At 44.1% G+C, this 19,349-nt stretch overlaps 1 protein-coding gene across 1 annotated transcript; it reads left to right on the top strand.

Annotated features, from left to right (window-relative positions):
* Window positions 1–7,267: 7,267 nt before the first annotated feature.
* Window positions 7,268–16,207, top strand: LOC103638683 (SPX domain-containing protein 1). The gene is made up of 3 exons (XM_020544011.3): window positions 7,268–7,986; window positions 8,090–8,222; window positions 15,418–16,207. The coding sequence occupies exons 1-3, from the start codon at window positions 7,690–7,692 to the stop codon at window positions 15,903–15,905; spliced, it is 918 nt and encodes a 305-aa protein (XP_020399600.1). The 5' UTR covers window positions 7,268–7,689; the 3' UTR covers window positions 15,906–16,207.
* The last annotated feature ends 3,142 nt before the right edge of the window (window positions 16,208–19,349 follow it).

Raw genomic sequence — 19,349 nt, 5'->3', positions numbered from 1 at the left:
CATATGTTCTAACTGATTAATCAGAATCAAGTTTTATTTTAAGTTGTAGATTTTAGGTTTTGCCTATTTACCCCCTCTAGGAGACTTCACTCATCTTCATCATCACTATTGCTGAGCCACTTGTGGAGTCAATGTCGATGAGCCAATCACCAATAATGTATGCTTCTCCACCTTTGTTTTTTATGGTATTACCTCTTCTTTCCATCTCTTCTCTTGAAGGTCATATTGTTCTTCTTTTCATCTTCACTTGCATCATCCTTCTTGCCCTTGAACTTGTTCTTATTGGGCTTAGAGCATTGATGAGCAAGATGGCCAAGCTTATTACAGTTGTACCAATCCATCTTAGAGATGTACCTTCTTTTACTGCTAGTAAAAAATGTTTTTCCTTGAATAAAATTTGATTCCTTCTCTATTTAGCTTCTTTAGCACCTTGGTAGTCTTATTCACCATGATTGCAAGCTCCACACCATCTACTTCATCATCACTTACGCTTTCAATATCTTATTGTACTTTAGCTTTGCCCTTCTTCTCACGATTACCTTTGAGAGCCAAATCATTCTTGTTTGAAGAAAATTCATCTTGATCACTGATGTGCACGTATGTTTGCTCTTTCCTTAGATTTGAGTTGGTATAGTGGTGGACATATCAATTCGATGAATCACTGTGATGATGTGTCCATACATGTCAATTGGGAGAACACCTAAGATTTTTCTCACAACATCCAATTATATTAGTTGTGTGAGCCCTAATCCAATAACTTCATCTACAAGAACATTTATCCATGAATACATATCATTTGCGTTTTCACGAGGAAGAATTTAAACATAATTTAATTTCATCATAACCAAATGATAATGCTCCTCACGCTCGCTCTTGGTTCCTTCATGAAGTGTGCATATATCAGACCAAAGAGCATAAGCATCCTTGTTATTATGTACTCTATTAAAAATATCCTCGCAAAGGCCTCTAAAAAGAGTGTTCTTGGCCTTAGCATTAAACTTGTTATAGTAAATTTCATCACCAATTAAATTAGTGGTATTCTTAGGTTCTGGAAGCCCTAGAGTGATGGCTCTAAAAACTCTTATGCCTATAGCCTCAAGATATGTTTCCATATATTTTTTTCAATATGGCAAATCATCACCCTCAAAGGCCAGAGGAGGTCCATCCCCGCTAGACATCTTAACTCAAGGTGGTTAAACCTAACTAATGAGCATGAGTCCCTAAAGTCAATTGAAAGGATACAAATACCCAAGAGGCGGGGTCAATTGGGTTTCTCTAAATTTTCTTGCACAAATTAAATTCTAATCACAAGCCTAGCTTCACCTAAGCGTCTAATGATATGACCAAGAGTTTTGCACCCTAATTTTCAATCCTAAACTAGCATAGCGATTCTAGGAATGTAAATGCTTGAATTGAATTGCTCAAATGTAAACGTGTAAACTAAGTAAAGAATTAGAAGACACTTCAATATTTTGCCAAGGTATCGGATAGTTGGCACTCTCCACTTATCCTTATTAAAGTAGCCACGTAAGGGTGCCGCTCCCCCTTGGTTCATGCAAGAACCAAGTGTTCTCAATGAGTTGGTTCTTCACTGCTTAGTCATGGTTAATCGCTCACAACTGTATACATGGTGCTCACAAACCAAGTCACCCACAAGCTCTCCTAGTCCTAGTGATCACCACACAACTCCTGATCGCTAAGTCGTTCTCTATGCACTAATGAGGATGCTAATTGCACAATTATCAACTCACAAGTCTCATCACCATGCAAATGGTCTTTCTGACTCTCTAGTGAATGCTTTAGCTGTTGGAAGGGGTAGGACTCTCAAATGGTTGATTTGGGAGTATAAATAGCTCTAAGGGGTGAAATTAGCTGTTACACCACCACTCAGCTTAGTGGAGGGCACTAAACATACATGGTGCTCACAAACCTATTGCACCGGACACGTCGATACCTTACGAACGACTAGTTTGTGAAACTAGCAATTAATGTGTGTGGCATTCAGTGTACACATGGTGCCACATCAAACATGTCTGGTGAGTACAATCTCGAGATACACAGTTGTAGAGCTCTATAAGAACCTTCTCTAGTGCCATGTCTGGTAGCACACCAAATATGTTAGGTGAGTACTCGACCTCTCAAACACACTTTACATGCTCTCCATGTACCCTATCTCATGAGTACATGTTTTCTAGGCCACTCCTGCAAGCTCTTTGAGTGTCATGTCTAGTGCACATTGAACACACTGGTGTTACTCTCAAATACTACAGGGCACTCTTCTATCGAGTGGTGCACTAGACGCATCTGGTGCTACTTCAGAGTCACCAACTCACTCATTTCGATCACTTTTCTCGAGTTGGGTTTTCTTTTAAACTTTGACTGGGCTCTCTTAGGTTTACCTATCACTATTTTTCATTTCATAAGCATGCACCACCACACCTAACTAGGCTCACCTAGATCAATCTACTGATTTCATGCCTACCTTTATAATATAATTGTAATGAAAATAAAGGTCCTATCACTAATATCACTAATATAATTATAAAAAATCCATTGACACTAAGATCTAATTGATTATTAACCTTCTTAACCACTCTTTAAAAATTGACCATTGATCTTCATCAATAAGGGTATGAATACCACATAAGGGCAACCATTTTGCATTATTATGAACTACTTACCTTGTTTCTACAAAATACATGTCAGTCACAATAATCTTATATTGTCATCAATCACCAAAACTAAACTATGGCCTAGATACTTTCAATCTCCCCATTTTTGGTGATTAATGGCAACCTATCATTGAGTATGTGGGAAAAGTTTTTGGTTTGTTTTTGTATGAACTCTTAGCACTGAAGCAAGAGATGTTTGTTGGTGAAATGACTACATACACTTAAAGGGGTGAATTAGGACTTCTAAAAATCTTTCTAATCTAGGCCACACATAAATCTCCTAAACAAAACCTATGCAAATAACTAAACAAGAATGCACAAAGTAGGTTTTGTCTAAGTGTTGCTATCTCTACCGCAAAAGGAGTTATGCAACCTAAGTTCCAATCCTATATTCTAAACTAGGAATAGTAGAGAATGAAACTCAAGTACTCGATGTAAATGCAGAAGCTTAAAAGCAAAAAGTAGAGAAAGCAAACTCTTGTGGATGCGTCGATATTTTTATCAAGCCAGAACCGCGCAAGGTTCTAACTAATCCTCGTTGGTGCCCATACGTAAAGGGAAACCCACGCGGGGGCCAAACATCATGATAGGTAACTTTGTAGAGCCGCGGACCTTCACCATGTGCAAGTGGTGCTTCACTTCCAGCCTCCTCTCGGATGCTCCCCACCATCTTCACTATCGAGTTTCCGACCAAAATGACACGTGCCTCGTTCCTTCCGGTACACAGTGGTGGCCACACCACAAACATAGTTGGTGTGGTCTCGTAAGACACTCGTCCCCACTCAGTATAATATTACAACGGCTCGCGCAAGAGCGGGGGGGGGGGGGGGGGGGGGTTGTGGGTAATCTAACCTCACTCAACTAACTAGGAACAACGTAGAGCAAGTGCATAAGTTTTCTAACTAATCTAAGCACTTCACAAAGCACCTACGCTAATCACCGAGTGATTCTATTAAGCACTTGGGTGTTTGAAGCCTTGGAGATGTGTATCACATATGTTGGTATGTTGCTTGGGCTCTCACACCTTCAAATTCCTGGCTAGGGGGTACTTATATAGCTCCATCCAAATATTGTCGTTGGAGGAACCCTCCTATTTTGCACTGCACCGGACTGCGTGTCCGGACCCTCCACGTCAGCTAGCCGTTGGCGGTTCTGACACGGACCCTACTACAGTGCAGTGATCTGGTGCACACGGACCCGGTCTGGTGCATGCCACATCAGATGATCATTGGTTGACTAGCGGTTACCGACCGTTGGACCCAGTCCGGTGTACACTCACTCGATTCGGTGCTCAGCTTACCGAAAACCCAAGAGAGGCTTCCCTGGCAAACCGGTTCGGTGCCTCGGTCCGGTGCACCCAGTTTCAGCCCACCTTATTCTTCAATCCTCTTCTCTTGGGCTCTTTTGGTCTTATGTCTTGGACTTTTGCTGAGTATTTATAAGTCTTATATGAGTCTTTAGGTCTTCTTTTGAGGTGTTGCATCCTCAGAGCCTCAGTCCAATCCACTTCGCATCTCGTGAACTACAAAACACAAAGACTTGCACAACCATTAGGCCACCGGTTATGTTGATCATCAAACACCAAAATCACTTATCAAATGTGTTAGGGACCATTTTCATTACAGTTGGGACTTTACAAGTGGGTCCTAGCACTCGAGAGTAGGTAGGAGCAACAGTGTGTGACAAAACAGTTGGCATGGAAGCTTGGATGTCTTGTCAAGCATGTCCGTGTCATGACCGGGACGAGGGTATTTATAGGGCAACCAGGTGGGAACATGAGACTAAATACATTTGTACCCCTAGTTACCTGCTACATTCTCGGAATATGCTATTCAATAGGATAATTACAGTATAATACCCTCTCTCGCGTGGTTACACCAAGATATCTACCCGCCATAGGGTCTAGATAGTGGACTATGCTATGTAGCCCACTACATCCTCTAGGACTGATTCATGCCCGCCATCGTGGGGCCTTCACCCGAGAATCTAGGTCTTGACGCCATTGAAGTAGCCCATAGCCTTCGTCGTTGCTGGCTGGTGAGTCGGGAGTCCTCGCATGAACTCGTAGGCTTCACTTTGCCTGAAAGGCGCCTTAGCTGGCCAGGGGTGACAAGCCCTTGAGAGGGTCCTTTGTGTTCGAGGCGCTGAGCCCCCGTGGTGCCCTGCTTTCGCCTAGACAACTCCATGGGTAGGCAAAGGCCTCTATAGAGACAAAGGTTGCGTCGATCGCAGCGACGGCCCTGAGGGGGGCGCGCGGGGCGGTCGCCCCGGGCCCCCGGAATGATAGGGCCCCACCCCTAACACCATATTAGTACATGTATCAATTAAATCGTCAACACAGATTAGTACATGTATCAATTAGACTATTGTTTAGATATTTAAATGGATTGTTTTGAGAATTTTACAGCAGGTCATTTGTAATACATCGGTTTAATATGTCTCGTTATCGCTTTGCTCATTGGTGCCCCATAATCGGTAATAATTCTTTAAGTTTATTCTTGTAACTAAGCGATAACTTCAATTAAGAATTATTTGAGGTCCAAAATGTCTCAAGAAAGACTAAATGGTTTGGCTGTTTTATGCATCGAGAAAATATTATTAGATGAAATTGGTACCGATGCTATCATCAATGACTTCGCTTCGAAACATGTTAGAAGACAATTTTAAGGTTATCACATATTTGTATTTTTTTCTTACGATGAATAATTTTTATGTATTTTTTAAAGTTTATTACCAATATGTATTATATATTATTATTGTAAGGCCCCTGTATTAAATCTGGCCTCGGGCCCCTAATTTGTCAGGACCGTCGCTGGTCGATCGTACAAGATGATCCAAGTCTTTGGATGCATTCGAACACTATGCTCACAGACGATTAGTTTGGGTTCGGGTGTGCTTACCTAAGGGGATGACCGGGGTCTGGTTTGGCCTTCGTCCCAACAATGTTAGTTGTAAGTTCACATAGTTAAAGTCCATAAGCATGTAACATGTAATAATAAAGCTAAACTCATGTACATGAAGGAGTAAGCTTGTTTGAAATATATCTGAAATGAAGAAACATAAACAAGCATATGTGACATATTTTAAGATGGAGTAGAAACAAGTTATGTCACATCATCACACACACATATCATGCATGTGCAACATTATAAGGTGTATAATACAATGCATGAGCATGTGAAAGAGAGTGCATATGAGAGTATCACACATAAAGCACATGACAAATCAAACTCATGTGTATCTCTCATTCGCCCTATCAATAGCATTCTTCCTATCTACATACTACCCTCTCTTGGACCTCTCCCCCTAACACATACTCCCCTCTTCCTCTTTGGCATCAAGCACCAACAGTGACAAAACCTAAGGGTCCTAAGAAGGAAAATAAATAGTTGTGCCAGGTACTAAATGGTGAGGCCTGAGCTCAAACTATATTAGGAGAGTGTCCTGTCTCTAGCGAGGAAGAAGTCATGTATCCACAAAGGATGAGCCCTGTCTCTAGCGTTGACTGGCCAGCTGGTGGAACAAGAGAGATCTACGGGGGAGGGAGTCTGACGAGGCATCTAATCGGTCCTGGCAACATGTTGCAGAAGGTGTCAACTCTTGCGCTAAAGGTACAACAACCATTTGGGGGTGGAGCCCCTTGTCTAATTGGTTGGCATTGTCGGTGTAGGTGGCACAATAGTAATCATCATTATGACAGATAGTGTCAAAAGAGTAGTAACTGGTAGAGCTTGTTACAAGGAAAGCGGACCTCGACCCATTTGATTAACGATTTTTGGTGTTTAGTGATCAACATAACCATTTGAACTAATGTTGTTTGTTAGTGTTTATGAATATAGTTCAAAGGATACATCATGAACTTGGGTGAAGGCAACATGGCGATCAAGAAGATCAACACGTCAAAACAAGATATTAGAAGACTTATTGAAGACCTACAAAGATCTTGGTTCGCTGGCTAACTTGCCACGGTGAGCGAATAAACCTCCCACCAATAACTTTGTTCTTGTCCTTCATATCCCCAAATCAAATGCTTGATGTCTTTAAATTGAACTCCATTAGACTAAGACCATGTCCAGCAGTCCACTCATATGATCACCCAAGACACCGTTCTACATTATAGACTGCACTGTTTGAAAAGTGAAGTTTAAATATGTGTATGTGGATGAGTAAGCGGTTGGAGATAGTCTAACTCTTGAAATATGAGCGTTTCCTATATTTTCTTCCTTATAAAAATAAGCGAGTTTCTAAGAGAACTTTTTAAAGGGCTAGTTTGGTAAGCTCATTTTTCTAAGGGATTTTTATTTCGCCAAAAAAATAGTTTATTTTCTATTGTTAAAATAGGAATCTTTTGAAAAGATAGAGTTTTCAAACTAGTCTGAAATTCATGTATTCTATCTCGTGAAAAGTAGCTCATCCCTGGCATCCCGTCGGCGGATGTCAACCAAACGCCACTACGCCAGCACTTGGACAAAACCAGCAACTACACAGCCACGGTGCCAGTGGCAACCTTCTTCCATGTGGGTACGTGATCGTGTCAGCTCACCAAGCAAGCCCCCGTCCTGTGCAGCTGTGCTGCGTGCCCGACTACACGTGCCAGTTTTGCCGCATAGCTCCACGGCCGAAGCCGAACGCCCCACCAGACCACCCCCACCCGGCCCCGGCCCCCGGGTCCCTGTCTTCCCCGTCTCCGCTTCCGTCCACCTCACGTCGGCGTCTTCCATCGAAGTGGCCTTTTCGGCGGCGAGTGAGAGGGCGAGGAATAAAACTCGCGTCGCGCACGCACCGCAACAATAATATCCTTCCACGCGAATATTCGCCGCTTCCCACCTCCCCCGCCCCGCATATCCTTCCGTCCGTCCGTTCGTCTCCCCCCTTTCCCTTCCCCTCTATTTCACCACCCCATCAGCCGCCCGCCACCGCGACGATCACCGGCGCAATCCGTTCACCCCACCACTCATCCACTCCCCCTCCGCGAATCTCATTTCTTTACTGCGGCTAGGAGGAGGCGGCGGCGGCGATGAAGTTCGGCAAGAGCCTGAGCGGACAGATCGTGGAGACGCTCCCGGAGTGGCGCGACAAGTTCCTGTCCTACAAGGATCTCAAGAAGCGCCTCAAGCTCATCGGCGCCGGGAACGGGGCTGAGCGGCAGCCGAAGCGGGCCCGCCGCGACGACTCCGGGGAGGCTGACGCGGCCGCGGCCGCGGCGGCAATGACGCCAGAGGAGGCGGAGTTCATGCAGCTCCTGGAGGCTGAGCTCGACAAATTCAACTCTTTTTTCGTCGAGAAAGAGGAGGAGTACATCATCCGTCAGAAGGTGCCTGCTCGCCCTATCCGCCCTCCTTCCTCCCCTTGTTTCCCTAATGATTTTCGCGTTCTTTGATCTGATCGGGTTGCTTGGCCGTGGCTGAGTGGAGCAGGAGCTGCAGGACCGGGTGGCCAGGGCGGCCGGGCGGGAGTCCAAGGAGGAGCTCATGCGGGTGCGCAAGGAGATTGTCGACTTCCACGGCGAGATGGTGCTGCTGGAGAACTACAGCGCCCTCAACTACACAGGTAATAAGTCCTCCGCCGCCGCACACTCCCGTCCCGCCGCGTCGCATGTGTTGCTTTCATGTCACTCTTATGGTTGATTAGTTTTCCAGAATTTTGTTGTCTCCGTTGTTGTTTATCTCTTCCTGGTAAGTTTATTGTCTATGTATTTTGTTTTGTAGTAGCTAGTAGCAACTTAGCCTGGACTGTGGCTGTGAATTAGGGATGAAGCCTCTAGATTCCTGGGGCTAACAATCAGTGTTTGCCATAGCTAACATGGGTCAAATAAAGAGACGAATTGCTGTGTTGCTTGTCAGCAAGGGACAATACATGTCAGTGTCGTTGAGTATGCATACTAGTGACTGAGTTGAAATAGCAAGAGTCCATTTATTCTCGCTATTAACAAAGGAATGTTGCTAAAAATTAATCTATGCCGAGAAATTGTGGCCTGCGGTAATTGCGTTGATTTCTCGCGAGAAATTAGCTATATCTCGTACATGAGTGCAAGTACATCTTTTAGTTTGGATGCATCTAGATTCTCGGAACACTCGTGGCGAAAGAACGGTTACTAAAAAAACAGTTTGGTGATACCATTCTTGATAGTAAAGAAACGAAAGAAAAACAGGGCTCTCTTTTTTGTAGTCAACCATACAGTCGCACATCTGACATGTTTAAGAGTTAACATGTTATACAGAGCACTTTGCTCAGATTGAGGTTAACTATGGATGTTATCTTGGACTATGGTGTATTCCTCATTTTTTGTTAGATTAGTAAGACAAAAAAAACTCCATGCTGTTAGACTATGTGTGTGTGAGTGTGTGTGGGTCGGCACCATTGTTGGGCTGCCGGCCCATTAGGGTTAGGGTTCCTGTGTCTCTATATATTGTAACCCCATCTATTATCAATACAACAGTTCATCTTCCTACATGGTATCAGATTAGGGTTTCTCCTACCTCCCACTGCAGCAGCCGGCGGCTCCTTCCTCCCGCAACAGCCACCGGCCGCCTCCAACCTCTACAGTCGTCGCCCCGGGAGGCTCATCCCTCATCCCTCCCTCCCGGGGCGGCTCCCTTCCCAGCCGCCGGCCATCCCTCCAGCCGCTCCTCCCCATCTCTCGGCAGCGGCCGGCGCTCAGATCCGCCGCCCCGCAGCACCCTCCCGCGCCGGCAGCAACCACGACGCCGGCAGCAACCACGACGAGCGGCCCCGGCGCGGGCGCGCGTTCCCCTGCGCGGGGCGGCCACGGCGAGCGGCCCCGGCGCGGGCGCACGATTACCCTGCGCGGGGCGGCCACGGCGCGGGCTGGCTCGACGGCGGCCATGGCGCACGCGGCCAGCGGCCTCACGGCCTCTCGTCGGCGCTCTCCTCTCTCACTCCTCTTCTCTCTCTCCCTGCCTTCCCTGCCTTCCCTTGCTCCTGCGCGCAGCCGCCAGGGACCGAGCCCGACGCGCCCAGAGCGCTCTCTCGTCGGCGCTCTCCTCTCTCACTCCTCTTCTCTCTCTCCCTGCCTTCCCTTGCTCCTGCGCGCAGCCGCCAGGGACCGAGCCCGACGCGCCCAGGGCGCAGCCGCGCCAGGACGCCGCGCCAGGACGCCGCGCCAGGACGCCGCCCCTTCCCTGCAGCCCGGCGTCGTGGCCGCCCCTCCCCTCTGCCCACCACCGCCTGCTCCCTCTCCACTGCGTCCTCCGCCGGCACCCTCGCCCGTGACGCCTCTCATCGTGTGGCCTCCTCCTAACTGCTCGCGTTGATGCCCAGCAGCGCCTCACCCTTCAAGCTTCTCCCGGCGCCGGCGCCGTCATCGTCCCTAGCCAGGTCCGGCGCAGGCCCCTGCCTGGTTGGAACCGCCCCGTCGCCCTCCCCTTCCTCGCCTTCGTTGGATCCGTCGCTGCCGCGGCCTTCCCGGCCGGATCCACGTTGCTGCGTCCTTCTCAGCTCGATCTGCCGTCCCTTTGGCTGGATCGCGTCTCCCCGTCCGGATCCGTCGCTGCCGTGGCCTTCCCGGCCGGATCCGACATTCCCCTTCTTTTCTGCCGCGGGCGCGGACACCTTGACCAGCGCAGCCGCGTGCGCTGCTGTCGGCCTCTCTGGCGGGGCTCCTTAACGTCTGGTCGATCGAAGAAGCAGGAAGGTCGGCCTGTCGGTGCCCTTTTGCTGTGTCGCCCTGCCGATCGTTGACGCTCGAACGTCGACCCCTCCCGAAGATCAGGCTTTTGCTGCGCGTCTTCCGACCGCGACCACCTCGACTTCGGCTACCTCGGCATCTAGGGGCTATCGTCTTCTTGGAGCACACACCGTTCTCTACTCCAGCCGCAACATTCGCACCATCACGACGCTGCGACTGCGGGGGGATTTCAACCCGTCGGCTCCTACCTTCGGCCTCTACTCCAGTCTCATCGTGTGTGGTGCCCCCGTTGCGACTGCGGGGGGATGTTAGACTATGTGTGAGTGTGTGTGTGTGGGTCGGCACCATTGTTGGGCTGCCGGCCCATTAGGGTTAGGGTTCCTGTGTCTCTATATATTGTAACCCCATCTATTATCAATACAACACTTTACATTCCTACACATGCCGTTTTGCTTTATTGTTAAGTGCCCAGGTGTCATCTGTGCCGTTATAATACTGTATTTAATCTCAGAAGAATACTGTCTTCAGTATGCTATGAATTAATTCTTGTTGTTTACTGTCAAGATATTTTTTTCTGCACCATCTTAGGATTCACTGTCATAATGGGGTTTGTTTTAGACAGTAAGATCTTGCAGTAACTTTCCTGTTCTGTTTTGACTCATGGTTTCATGAATATACACTATCTAAACCTTTTTTTTGGCCACTTAGAATTGGTGCTATGTTGGCAATTTGAATTTTTGTGGAATTTGTTCATTTTAAGTGTTCTAGTTTTTTTTAACTAAATAGATAGGTATTTAAAAGTAGGCAACAACTAATATGCAATCATGCGTTATATGCAAGTGTGCAAGCAAGTCTCTTGGTCTATTAGATAGATTATGATCCAACTATAGACATAATCGTGGTTTGTTAGGGGGGTTTCTATAAATCTACACGAGCTGCTGATGGTGGAAGGGTTTAACTGTGAAATGTGATATATGGTTGGATCATCATCTAATGGACCAAAAGCCTTGCTTGTACGCTTGCACATAAGAACTGATTGCGTATTAGTTGTTACAACTAATATGCAATCAGGCCTTATTTGCAAGCGTGCAAGCGAGTCTCTTGGTCCATTAGATTATGATCCAACTGTAGACATAATCGTGGTTTGTTAGGGTTTGGCTGAATTGTGGGATGCTGGCTTGCTTTGAGGACAATGCTAGCTTGCACATGGGCTTATGCACGGGATCAAGCAGGGACAATTGTACTATGGAGGCCTGGATAAAGGGTTGTGCAAGAAGCCAATTAGACTCGTAGTGTTCAAGCATGCACTTAGAACCAGTTGTTTGAGTCACTCTTATCTTTGATCAGCTGACTTGTCTAGTTTATTAAATTGCATCTGAATTTAAACTCATGAAGTTTATTTGGCTTTCAAATTGACACACTGTGACATTGAAGGCACAACTTTTGAGGTTCTTATTTTGTGGACTATAAAAAACTGATTTAATCTTGCAAGCTGTTTAATACAAACCTTATACTTATCACTTTCTTTCTAGTTGTGGGATAGCTGTGCTTGAATGTTGTACCATTTGTGTTTTGTAATTACATGACTCATGGTGGATGTGAGATGGCAATAAGATATGATTATCTCAGCCAAGCTTGTAGTGGGTGATTTCGTCTTGAACGTAATTAGTGCGTATACCCCTAAGCAGGGCATGGTGAGAGTGCTAAGAGACTTCTAGGAAGACTTAGATGGCATGGTTAAAACTATACCTATTAGCGTGAAGCTTTTCATAAGAGACCTCAATGGGCATGCATGTGCAACAAGTGTAGGTTTTGAGACGGTTCATGGAGGTTTTGGGTATGGTAGTGGTAGTAGGAATCGGGAGGGAGAGGTCTTGAACTTTGCAGTAGCTTTTGACAATAGCTAACACTTTAGAATCCCATTTAGTGACCTATACCTATAGTAGCGGCCAACATTTTAGTCAGATTAACTTTCGCCTCACAAGAAGAGGTTTTGAGACGGTTCATGGAATTTTTGGGTATGGTAGTGGTAGTAGCAATTGGGAGGGAGAGGTCTTGAACTTTGCAGTAGCTTTTGACAGTAGTCAACACTTTAGAAAGAGAGAATCCCATTTAGTGACCTATACCTATAGTAGCAGCCAACATTCTAGTTAGATTAACTTTGTCCTCACAAGAAGAGGACAAACAAGCATGTTTGGATTGCAAGGTGATATTTGGGGAGTGAGTTGCCTCTCAACATAAGATTGTGGTGACGGTGTTTCGTTCAGCTGCATTCCCGTAAGGATAAACAAACCAAAATTGAGAGAATAAAGTGGTGGAAGCTGAAAGGGGGAGGCACTAGAAGTCATCAATGGCCATCAAAGATGGCATTTTAAAGATGACGCAAACAACATATGAGAGAAGATGGCAACCTACATTCGGAAGGTGGCCCTTAGAGTTGTGTGGAGCAACCAAAGGGAGTGGAGACGAAGATAAAGATACTTGTGGTTGAATATGTAAGTCCAAATGGCTATTAAAAAAAGAAAAAAATGGTAGACATTTATATCATGACGGGTGTGTGGACAACATAGAGAAGTACAAGTTAGTAAAGAAGACCACACAACGAGCTGTAATGTGCAAATGGTAGGGTGTACCAGAATCTTTACCATCGTTTGAGTACGAAGGAAGGATGGAATGACATACATAGGATTGACCAGGATCCTTGAGAGGAATACAAGGGATTTCAATCAAGTTAAGTGCATTAAGGATGAAACTGAGCACCCCTTGGTGAAGGAGGATGACATCAGGCATAGATGGTGAGAGTATTTTGACAAATTGTTCAATGAGAAGAATCGGGACACAACCTTTCAGTTGGATAAAAGGTTGAATGACTCTTTTGATGATACCATTAGGCGGTTTGTGCATAAGATCCAAAAAATTGAGGTTAGAGAGGCATTGAAAAGGATGAAAGGGGGCTCTGGTGGTATCCCAATTGAGCCATGGAGATGCCTCGGGGACATAGCTATAGTATGGCTAACTAAGTTGTTCAACCATATCTTCTAGTCGAACATGATGCTTGACTAGTGGAGAAGTATATTGGTATCGTTCTACAAGAATAAGGGAGATATTTAAAGTTGTCCTAATTACCGAGGAATTAAGTTGATGTGTCATACTATGAAGCTATGAGAGAGAGTTATCGAGCATTGTCTGGGAGAAATAACGAGGATCTCTATGAACCAATTTGGTTTCATGCTTGGAAGGTCAACCATAGAAGCCATTTTCTTAATAAGTCAAGTGGTGAAGCAGTATATGGAGCAGAAGAAACCTACACATGGTTTCCATGGACTTGAAAAAGGCGTATGATAAAATACCAATGAATATTATGTGGACTCTGGACAAACATAAAGTTCCAACTAAGAACGTTGGACCCATTAAGGACATATACAACAATGTTGTGACTAGTGTTCGAACAAGTGATGGAGACACAAATGATTTCTCGATTGAAATATGACTACATCAAGGGTTATTTTGAGCTTGACCTTTTGCCTTGGTGATGGATGAGGTCACAAGGGATATAGAAGAGGATATCCCTTGGTGTATGTTTTTTTGCGGACGACGGAGTGCTAGCTGATGAATGCCAGGTAGGAGTAAATAGGAAACTGGAGTTGTGGCAGGAGACTCTTTACTCCAAAGGTTTTAGACTCAATAGGGTTGAAACCGAATATATTAGACATGACTTCTACACTACTACACCTAAGGAAGGAGATTTTAATTTAGAAAGTCAAGTAGTGCGTAGGAAGGTTACCTTTCAGTACTTAGAATCAATGGTACATACAACTGAGAATATTGATGAAGATATTAGCCATAGAATCAAAGCAGGGTGGATGAAGTGGCGTCAAACATGTGTCGTTCTATGTGACAAGAGGGTACCATAGAAGCTAAAAGGAATGTTTTATAGAACTAATTAGACCTGATATGGTGTATGGTGCAGAATGTTGGTCTACAAAAAGACGACATGTTCAACATACAAATGTGTTGTGGAAACACATATGTTGCATTGGAATTGTGGCTATACAAGAAAGGACGAGTCCGAAACGATAATATACGTGATAGGCTAGGGGTAACACCAATTGGAAAAAAGCTTGTCCAACACCGATTAAGATGGTTTGGACATGTTGAACGGTGACCTGCAGACATTAGTGTGTAGTAGGATACTAAGATGTAATAGCAATAGGAAGAGAGACATGAGAACGACAAAGTTGATATGGTGGAGGAGACAATAAAAGGAGAATGAAAATGATGACATATAGTGCATGGAAAACAGCTATCCATGTATTTTGATCTTGATTTGTGGTTTCTGTTGGGTTTTAACTCTAGCCTACCCCAACTTGCTTAGGACTAAAAGACTTTGTTGTTGTACCTATGTTGCTTGATTTTTACTTCTGTTTTAGTTCATTTCACATACTTTTCTGAATAGGAATATGCATATGCAAAGTGTTCTTTTTTTTAGCTCCCAGTATATGTTGATTTATGCATTTCAGTGGACCAATACGCCTTTAGTATTGCGCATACAAAGACAATATAAGTTTTTGCCGTTTTTCTTTATAGGGTGTTATCATATTGTCTCTGGGACATTTCCTCAGAATTAAGGTTCATTAACGGTGCACATGATTTGGTACAATTTGGCTATGCTGTTTCAGAAGTCATAACCTCTTTCTACCATACAAACACAATATAAGTTTTTGCTGACAAACAGGAAGGTACAAAGACAACATAAGTTTTTGCTGGCAACAGGAACATTTTCCGCGTGTATCAGCTAATGAAAAATAAACTTATGAATTTGCATTCAGTAAATTTTGTTTTCTGCTGATTGTGGTTCATACATTTTTTATTTCATGGAAACAGAAATCTGATAATCATACATTATTTGGAATTTGAAGTATTTTTGTGAGTTTTGCCTATAATATGATGGTCTTGGAGAAACTGACTACAGTGGATTCAGTATATAGTCAGCCTTCTAGCTTGTCTGTACCACTTATGCTCATGGATCACTTTCTTGATACCTTAGCTATTTAGATCTTTCATCATCATTATGGTTTACCGTGTTGCCATTTGCAGGATTGGTTAAGATTCTCAAGAAATATGACAAGAGAACTGGAGCCCTGATCCGGCTGCCCTTCATTCAGAAAGTTCTTCAGCAGCCTTTCTTCACCACTGATCTCCTGTATAAGCTTGTGAAGCAGTGTGAAGCCATGCTGGAGCAGCTCCTTCCGGTTAGTGAGGCATCTGTCTCAAGTGAAGATGGAAAAGGAGACTCTAATGATGAAGAGAAGCTGGCGAAGCCAAGTTCTTCCTTGGTAAATGGTGGTGGCATGCCAGAGTTAGATGAGATCGAGTACATGGAGAGTATGTACATGAAGAGCACCGTCGCGGCCCTTAGGTCACTGAAGGAGATCCGGGGCAAGAGCTCTACTGTCAGTATGTTCTCGTTGCCACCTCTTCAGGGCAACAATGCACAGGACAGCTACCAGATCCGGGCAGAGCAACTAGATGAGGAGCCGGAGAGGTGGAGCAAAGTAACAGTGATAGAGCAGGCGGCCAAATGACAGACCGAATGGGCAAAACATCTGATGGCTGAACTTAAAAATTTTAGACTTGGACATTTGCTGGAGATGGGACTGGGATCCCAATCTCCCATTCAGAAATTTGTATGAATTCAGGATTCCTAACAGCTGCGAAATGGTGGACATGTTAAATCATAGAATTCCCAGCACAACCATCGGACAGAATTGGGCTGATTTTATTCACTATTGTGAATTGATCATGTGTTTCTACTGATATACAACCTTATGATTCGGTGTGGCTTCTGATTGTGATAATGAAAGAGAAAACAGGTTTTGGCTTGCTACTCCAGACTACACCCACAACGTTGCCAAAATACAACGTATCGGTGCTTGGAATGCGAGGGAGAAAGCTCGGAGCATCGAAGCTCAACGTTGCATCTTGTGATGCTCAAAACGTAACATGCTCGCCCACTGCAGCTTGCATAATCGACGCTGAATCACTGCGGTGGTTTTTCTAGTTGTCGAGGCCCACCACTGTGGCTAGTCTTACTTCCAACCTATAGTTCATTTCAGTTATTTATAGTTCATTTCAGTTCACCATTGTGGTAACCTACGCAACTGATATCCATGTGTTTTTTGTAGTTCATTTCAGTTCACCGTTGTAGTTCATTTCAGCATCGAGCTTGACGTTGCATCCTGTGATGCTCAAACGTAACATCTTCTACCCCGCGCAAACTATCCGAGAAGTTTGAGAATTTTCTGGGCATATTTCAGTGCCCAGGACTACCGCCTATGCGCGTGGCACTGCCGGACCCGGACCCTGGCACTGCCGCCCTGACTTTGTTTTTACTCTAATTTTTTTTTTCAGAAAGTGAGGTCTGTAGTTCTTAAGGTTTTTGGTGCATACAAATAACACTGGTCTGTGTTGCACTCTAATATGCTGCTTTGAGTCTCTAGAGGGCTTCTAGGTTGAACTTTGAATAACACTGGTCTGTGTTGCACTCTAATATGCTGCTTTGAGTCTTTAGAGGGCTTCCGGGTTGAACTTTGGGATCAAAGGCCCTGTTCGGCACGGCTTATTTTCAGCTTTTTTTAAATAAATTTAAGCAGAAATTCTGCCAAACAAATAGCTTCTGCAGCAGCTTATCAGTTCAGCAACTTCTTAAAATAAACTAAAAGTAGCCAATAAACAGAAGCTGCTTTTTACCAGCTTATCAGATAAGCTGCCTTTTCAACAAGCAACAACTGTATCAAACAGGGCCAAAGTCACATGCTCGCAAGTCGAGAATTTTTAGTGGCTCCCACTCCCTCTGGTCGTCTTATCGGTCCTACATGTACATACACATGACACTCCCAAGTACAATTCTTCTAGCGATGACGATAACAATGATGATGTAGGCTATAGTGATCTTTTTAAGGGCTTAGATAGATCCAAACTAGATAAAATTAATGAATTAATTGATGCTTTAAATGAGAAGGATAGATTTTTAGAAAAGAAAGAGGATTTGCTTCATGAAGAACATGATAAATGTGTGAAAGTAGAAAAATCCCTTGCTTTAGCCATGAAGAAAAATGAATTGCTATCTTTTGAGTTATCTTCGTGTCATGCTTCTATTTATACCCTTGAGAGTACAAATGTTGATTTAAATGTTAGAATAGAAAAGTTGAGTGTTGCTAGTTCATCTTTGGAGCATGCATCTATTTGCAATAGATGTAAGGATTTTGATATTGATGCTTGCAATGATCATGTCTCTATGATTTCAAAGTTGAATGATTATATTGCTAAACTTCATGCTCAACTTAAAACTTGCAAAGATGAATGTGAAAAGATAAAATTTGCTACACCATTGTTAGACATCCCTACATTAAAGATGGACTTGGCTTCCATAGGGGAGCCAAGGACACAAAGATCCATAAGGCCTCTAACTTTATTAAGGAGAAGGGGAAGGCGCCTATGGCTAGTAGCTCTCATCGTTCACATGATAGAAAGAATCATGCTATTATCTATGCTAATGTGAAGAATGCTCATAATATTCATCATGATGCTTGTGTTGATCATGCTATGCCTGCTATGTGTCATGATGTTATTTATTCCTCTCATGCCATGATGCTACATCTAGTTCTTCACATGTTCATGGTAGATCTAGGCACCTTAAACATGTTGTTTCTCATGCGTCTAAGGCTAGGAATGTATCTCATGGTCCCTCTATGCTATTTCATACATGTGATGCTTCTTATGTATTGTATTGCAAGAATGATAAAGTTGTTGCTTCAAATGTGGGACCAAAATGCAAGAAGGGTAAGACTTGCATTTGGGTTCCAAAATATTTTGTAACTAACTTAACATGACCCACTAGTTGGGGATCTAAACCCCAAGCCTAAATTCCTTGCAGGTTTATGCATTCGAGGGCTCAACCTAGATTAATGATAGCGGATGCATAAACCACATGACGGAGGAGAAGAAGATGTTCACTTTCTACATCAAGAATAAGGATTTCCATGACATGACCATCTTTGGAGATGGGAAACAAGGAAAGGTAAATGTGGTAGAACCTCCTAGATTATTCCAGCTTAAGTACTCAAGTCCCACCTTAGAGACATCGACACACTTAAATCAGAATAAATTTCCAGTCCGTTAGATCTAGTCCGATAATACCACTTAAACCAGATCGAGTACCACTTGCTCACTCGAAGGTGAGTCACCGAGAAATACAATAAAGCATAATACCACAATTTAAAGAGTACCAATAGTTATTACATCATCCAAGTTTTGAAAACAGTAAACCATAGTCCTTAGTGTAGTGGAAATAAACTAACGAAGATACTGAGTAACATGGTGAAGCTTGGCCAAGTCACTCCTCCTGATCCTCTCCTGTAGAGGCAACATCCCACTCGACCATCCAACCCGGTGGCAGGGTGGAAGGCCAAGTCACACCATCAACCATATCTTGCAAGATACCTGAAAAAGTGGTGTCACAAGCAAGACTATGTATACTAATACTCAAGTAGACTTACATGGTGTGAGGAGTCTACTCCTTACCTCTAGACCATGAAGCTATTTGGCTGAGGGGTTTGGTTTCCCAAAAGCACTACCTGAGTCTAAATCTAGTTTTAACTTTTCAAGTTCAAGAGTATTCTTTAACTAACTTAGCATCCTTCTAGTCACACATGGTAAAAAGCATTTATTGCAAACAACACTTTATATCATGAAACCTCATTACACTTCTTAGTCGATGCAGCAACACTTATCAAGTAGTCTCATTAGCTATGAGAAGCAAACGATTGAAATTGAGTTTTAACCTCACAAGGTAAACCTAAACACACGACATGTAAGGGCACTCTATCTGCACACACATCAACCGTCCCCATCGATTCCCTAGCAACAGACCAGGACTCATTGTCTTGGCATACAATGCCCCACTGCCCCTGACCCGGACGTGCAGTGTCTGCCCTTATGCCCACCATATCCAGAATGGGAGCCCCCGT

The sequence above is a fragment of the Zea mays genome, chromosome 9, assembly GCF_902167145.1.
Source record: "Zea mays cultivar B73 chromosome 9, Zm-B73-REFERENCE-NAM-5.0, whole genome shotgun sequence".
In the NCBI taxonomy this organism is placed as follows: domain Eukaryota; kingdom Viridiplantae; phylum Streptophyta; class Magnoliopsida; order Poales; family Poaceae; genus Zea; species Zea mays.
Note: the sequence above shows the minus strand (reverse complement) of the source record. Positions and strands in the feature narration are given on the sequence as shown.

What these genes read in the sequence shown, in the direction of transcription:
- LOC103638683 (XM_020544011.3), top strand. Translation starts at nt 7,690, where the DNA reads ATGAAGTTCGGCAAGAGCCTGAGCGGACAGATCGTGGAGACGCTCCCG. An exon ending in AGTACATCATCCGTCAGAAG is followed by an intron (nt 7,987 to 8,089) that starts GTGCCTGCTCGC and finishes TGAGTGGAGCAG; the next exon opens with GAGCTGCAGGACCGGGTGGC. An exon ending in CAGCGCCCTCAACTACACAG is followed by an intron (nt 8,223 to 15,417) that starts GTAATAAGTCCT and finishes TGCCATTTGCAG; the next exon opens with GATTGGTTAAGATTCTCAAG.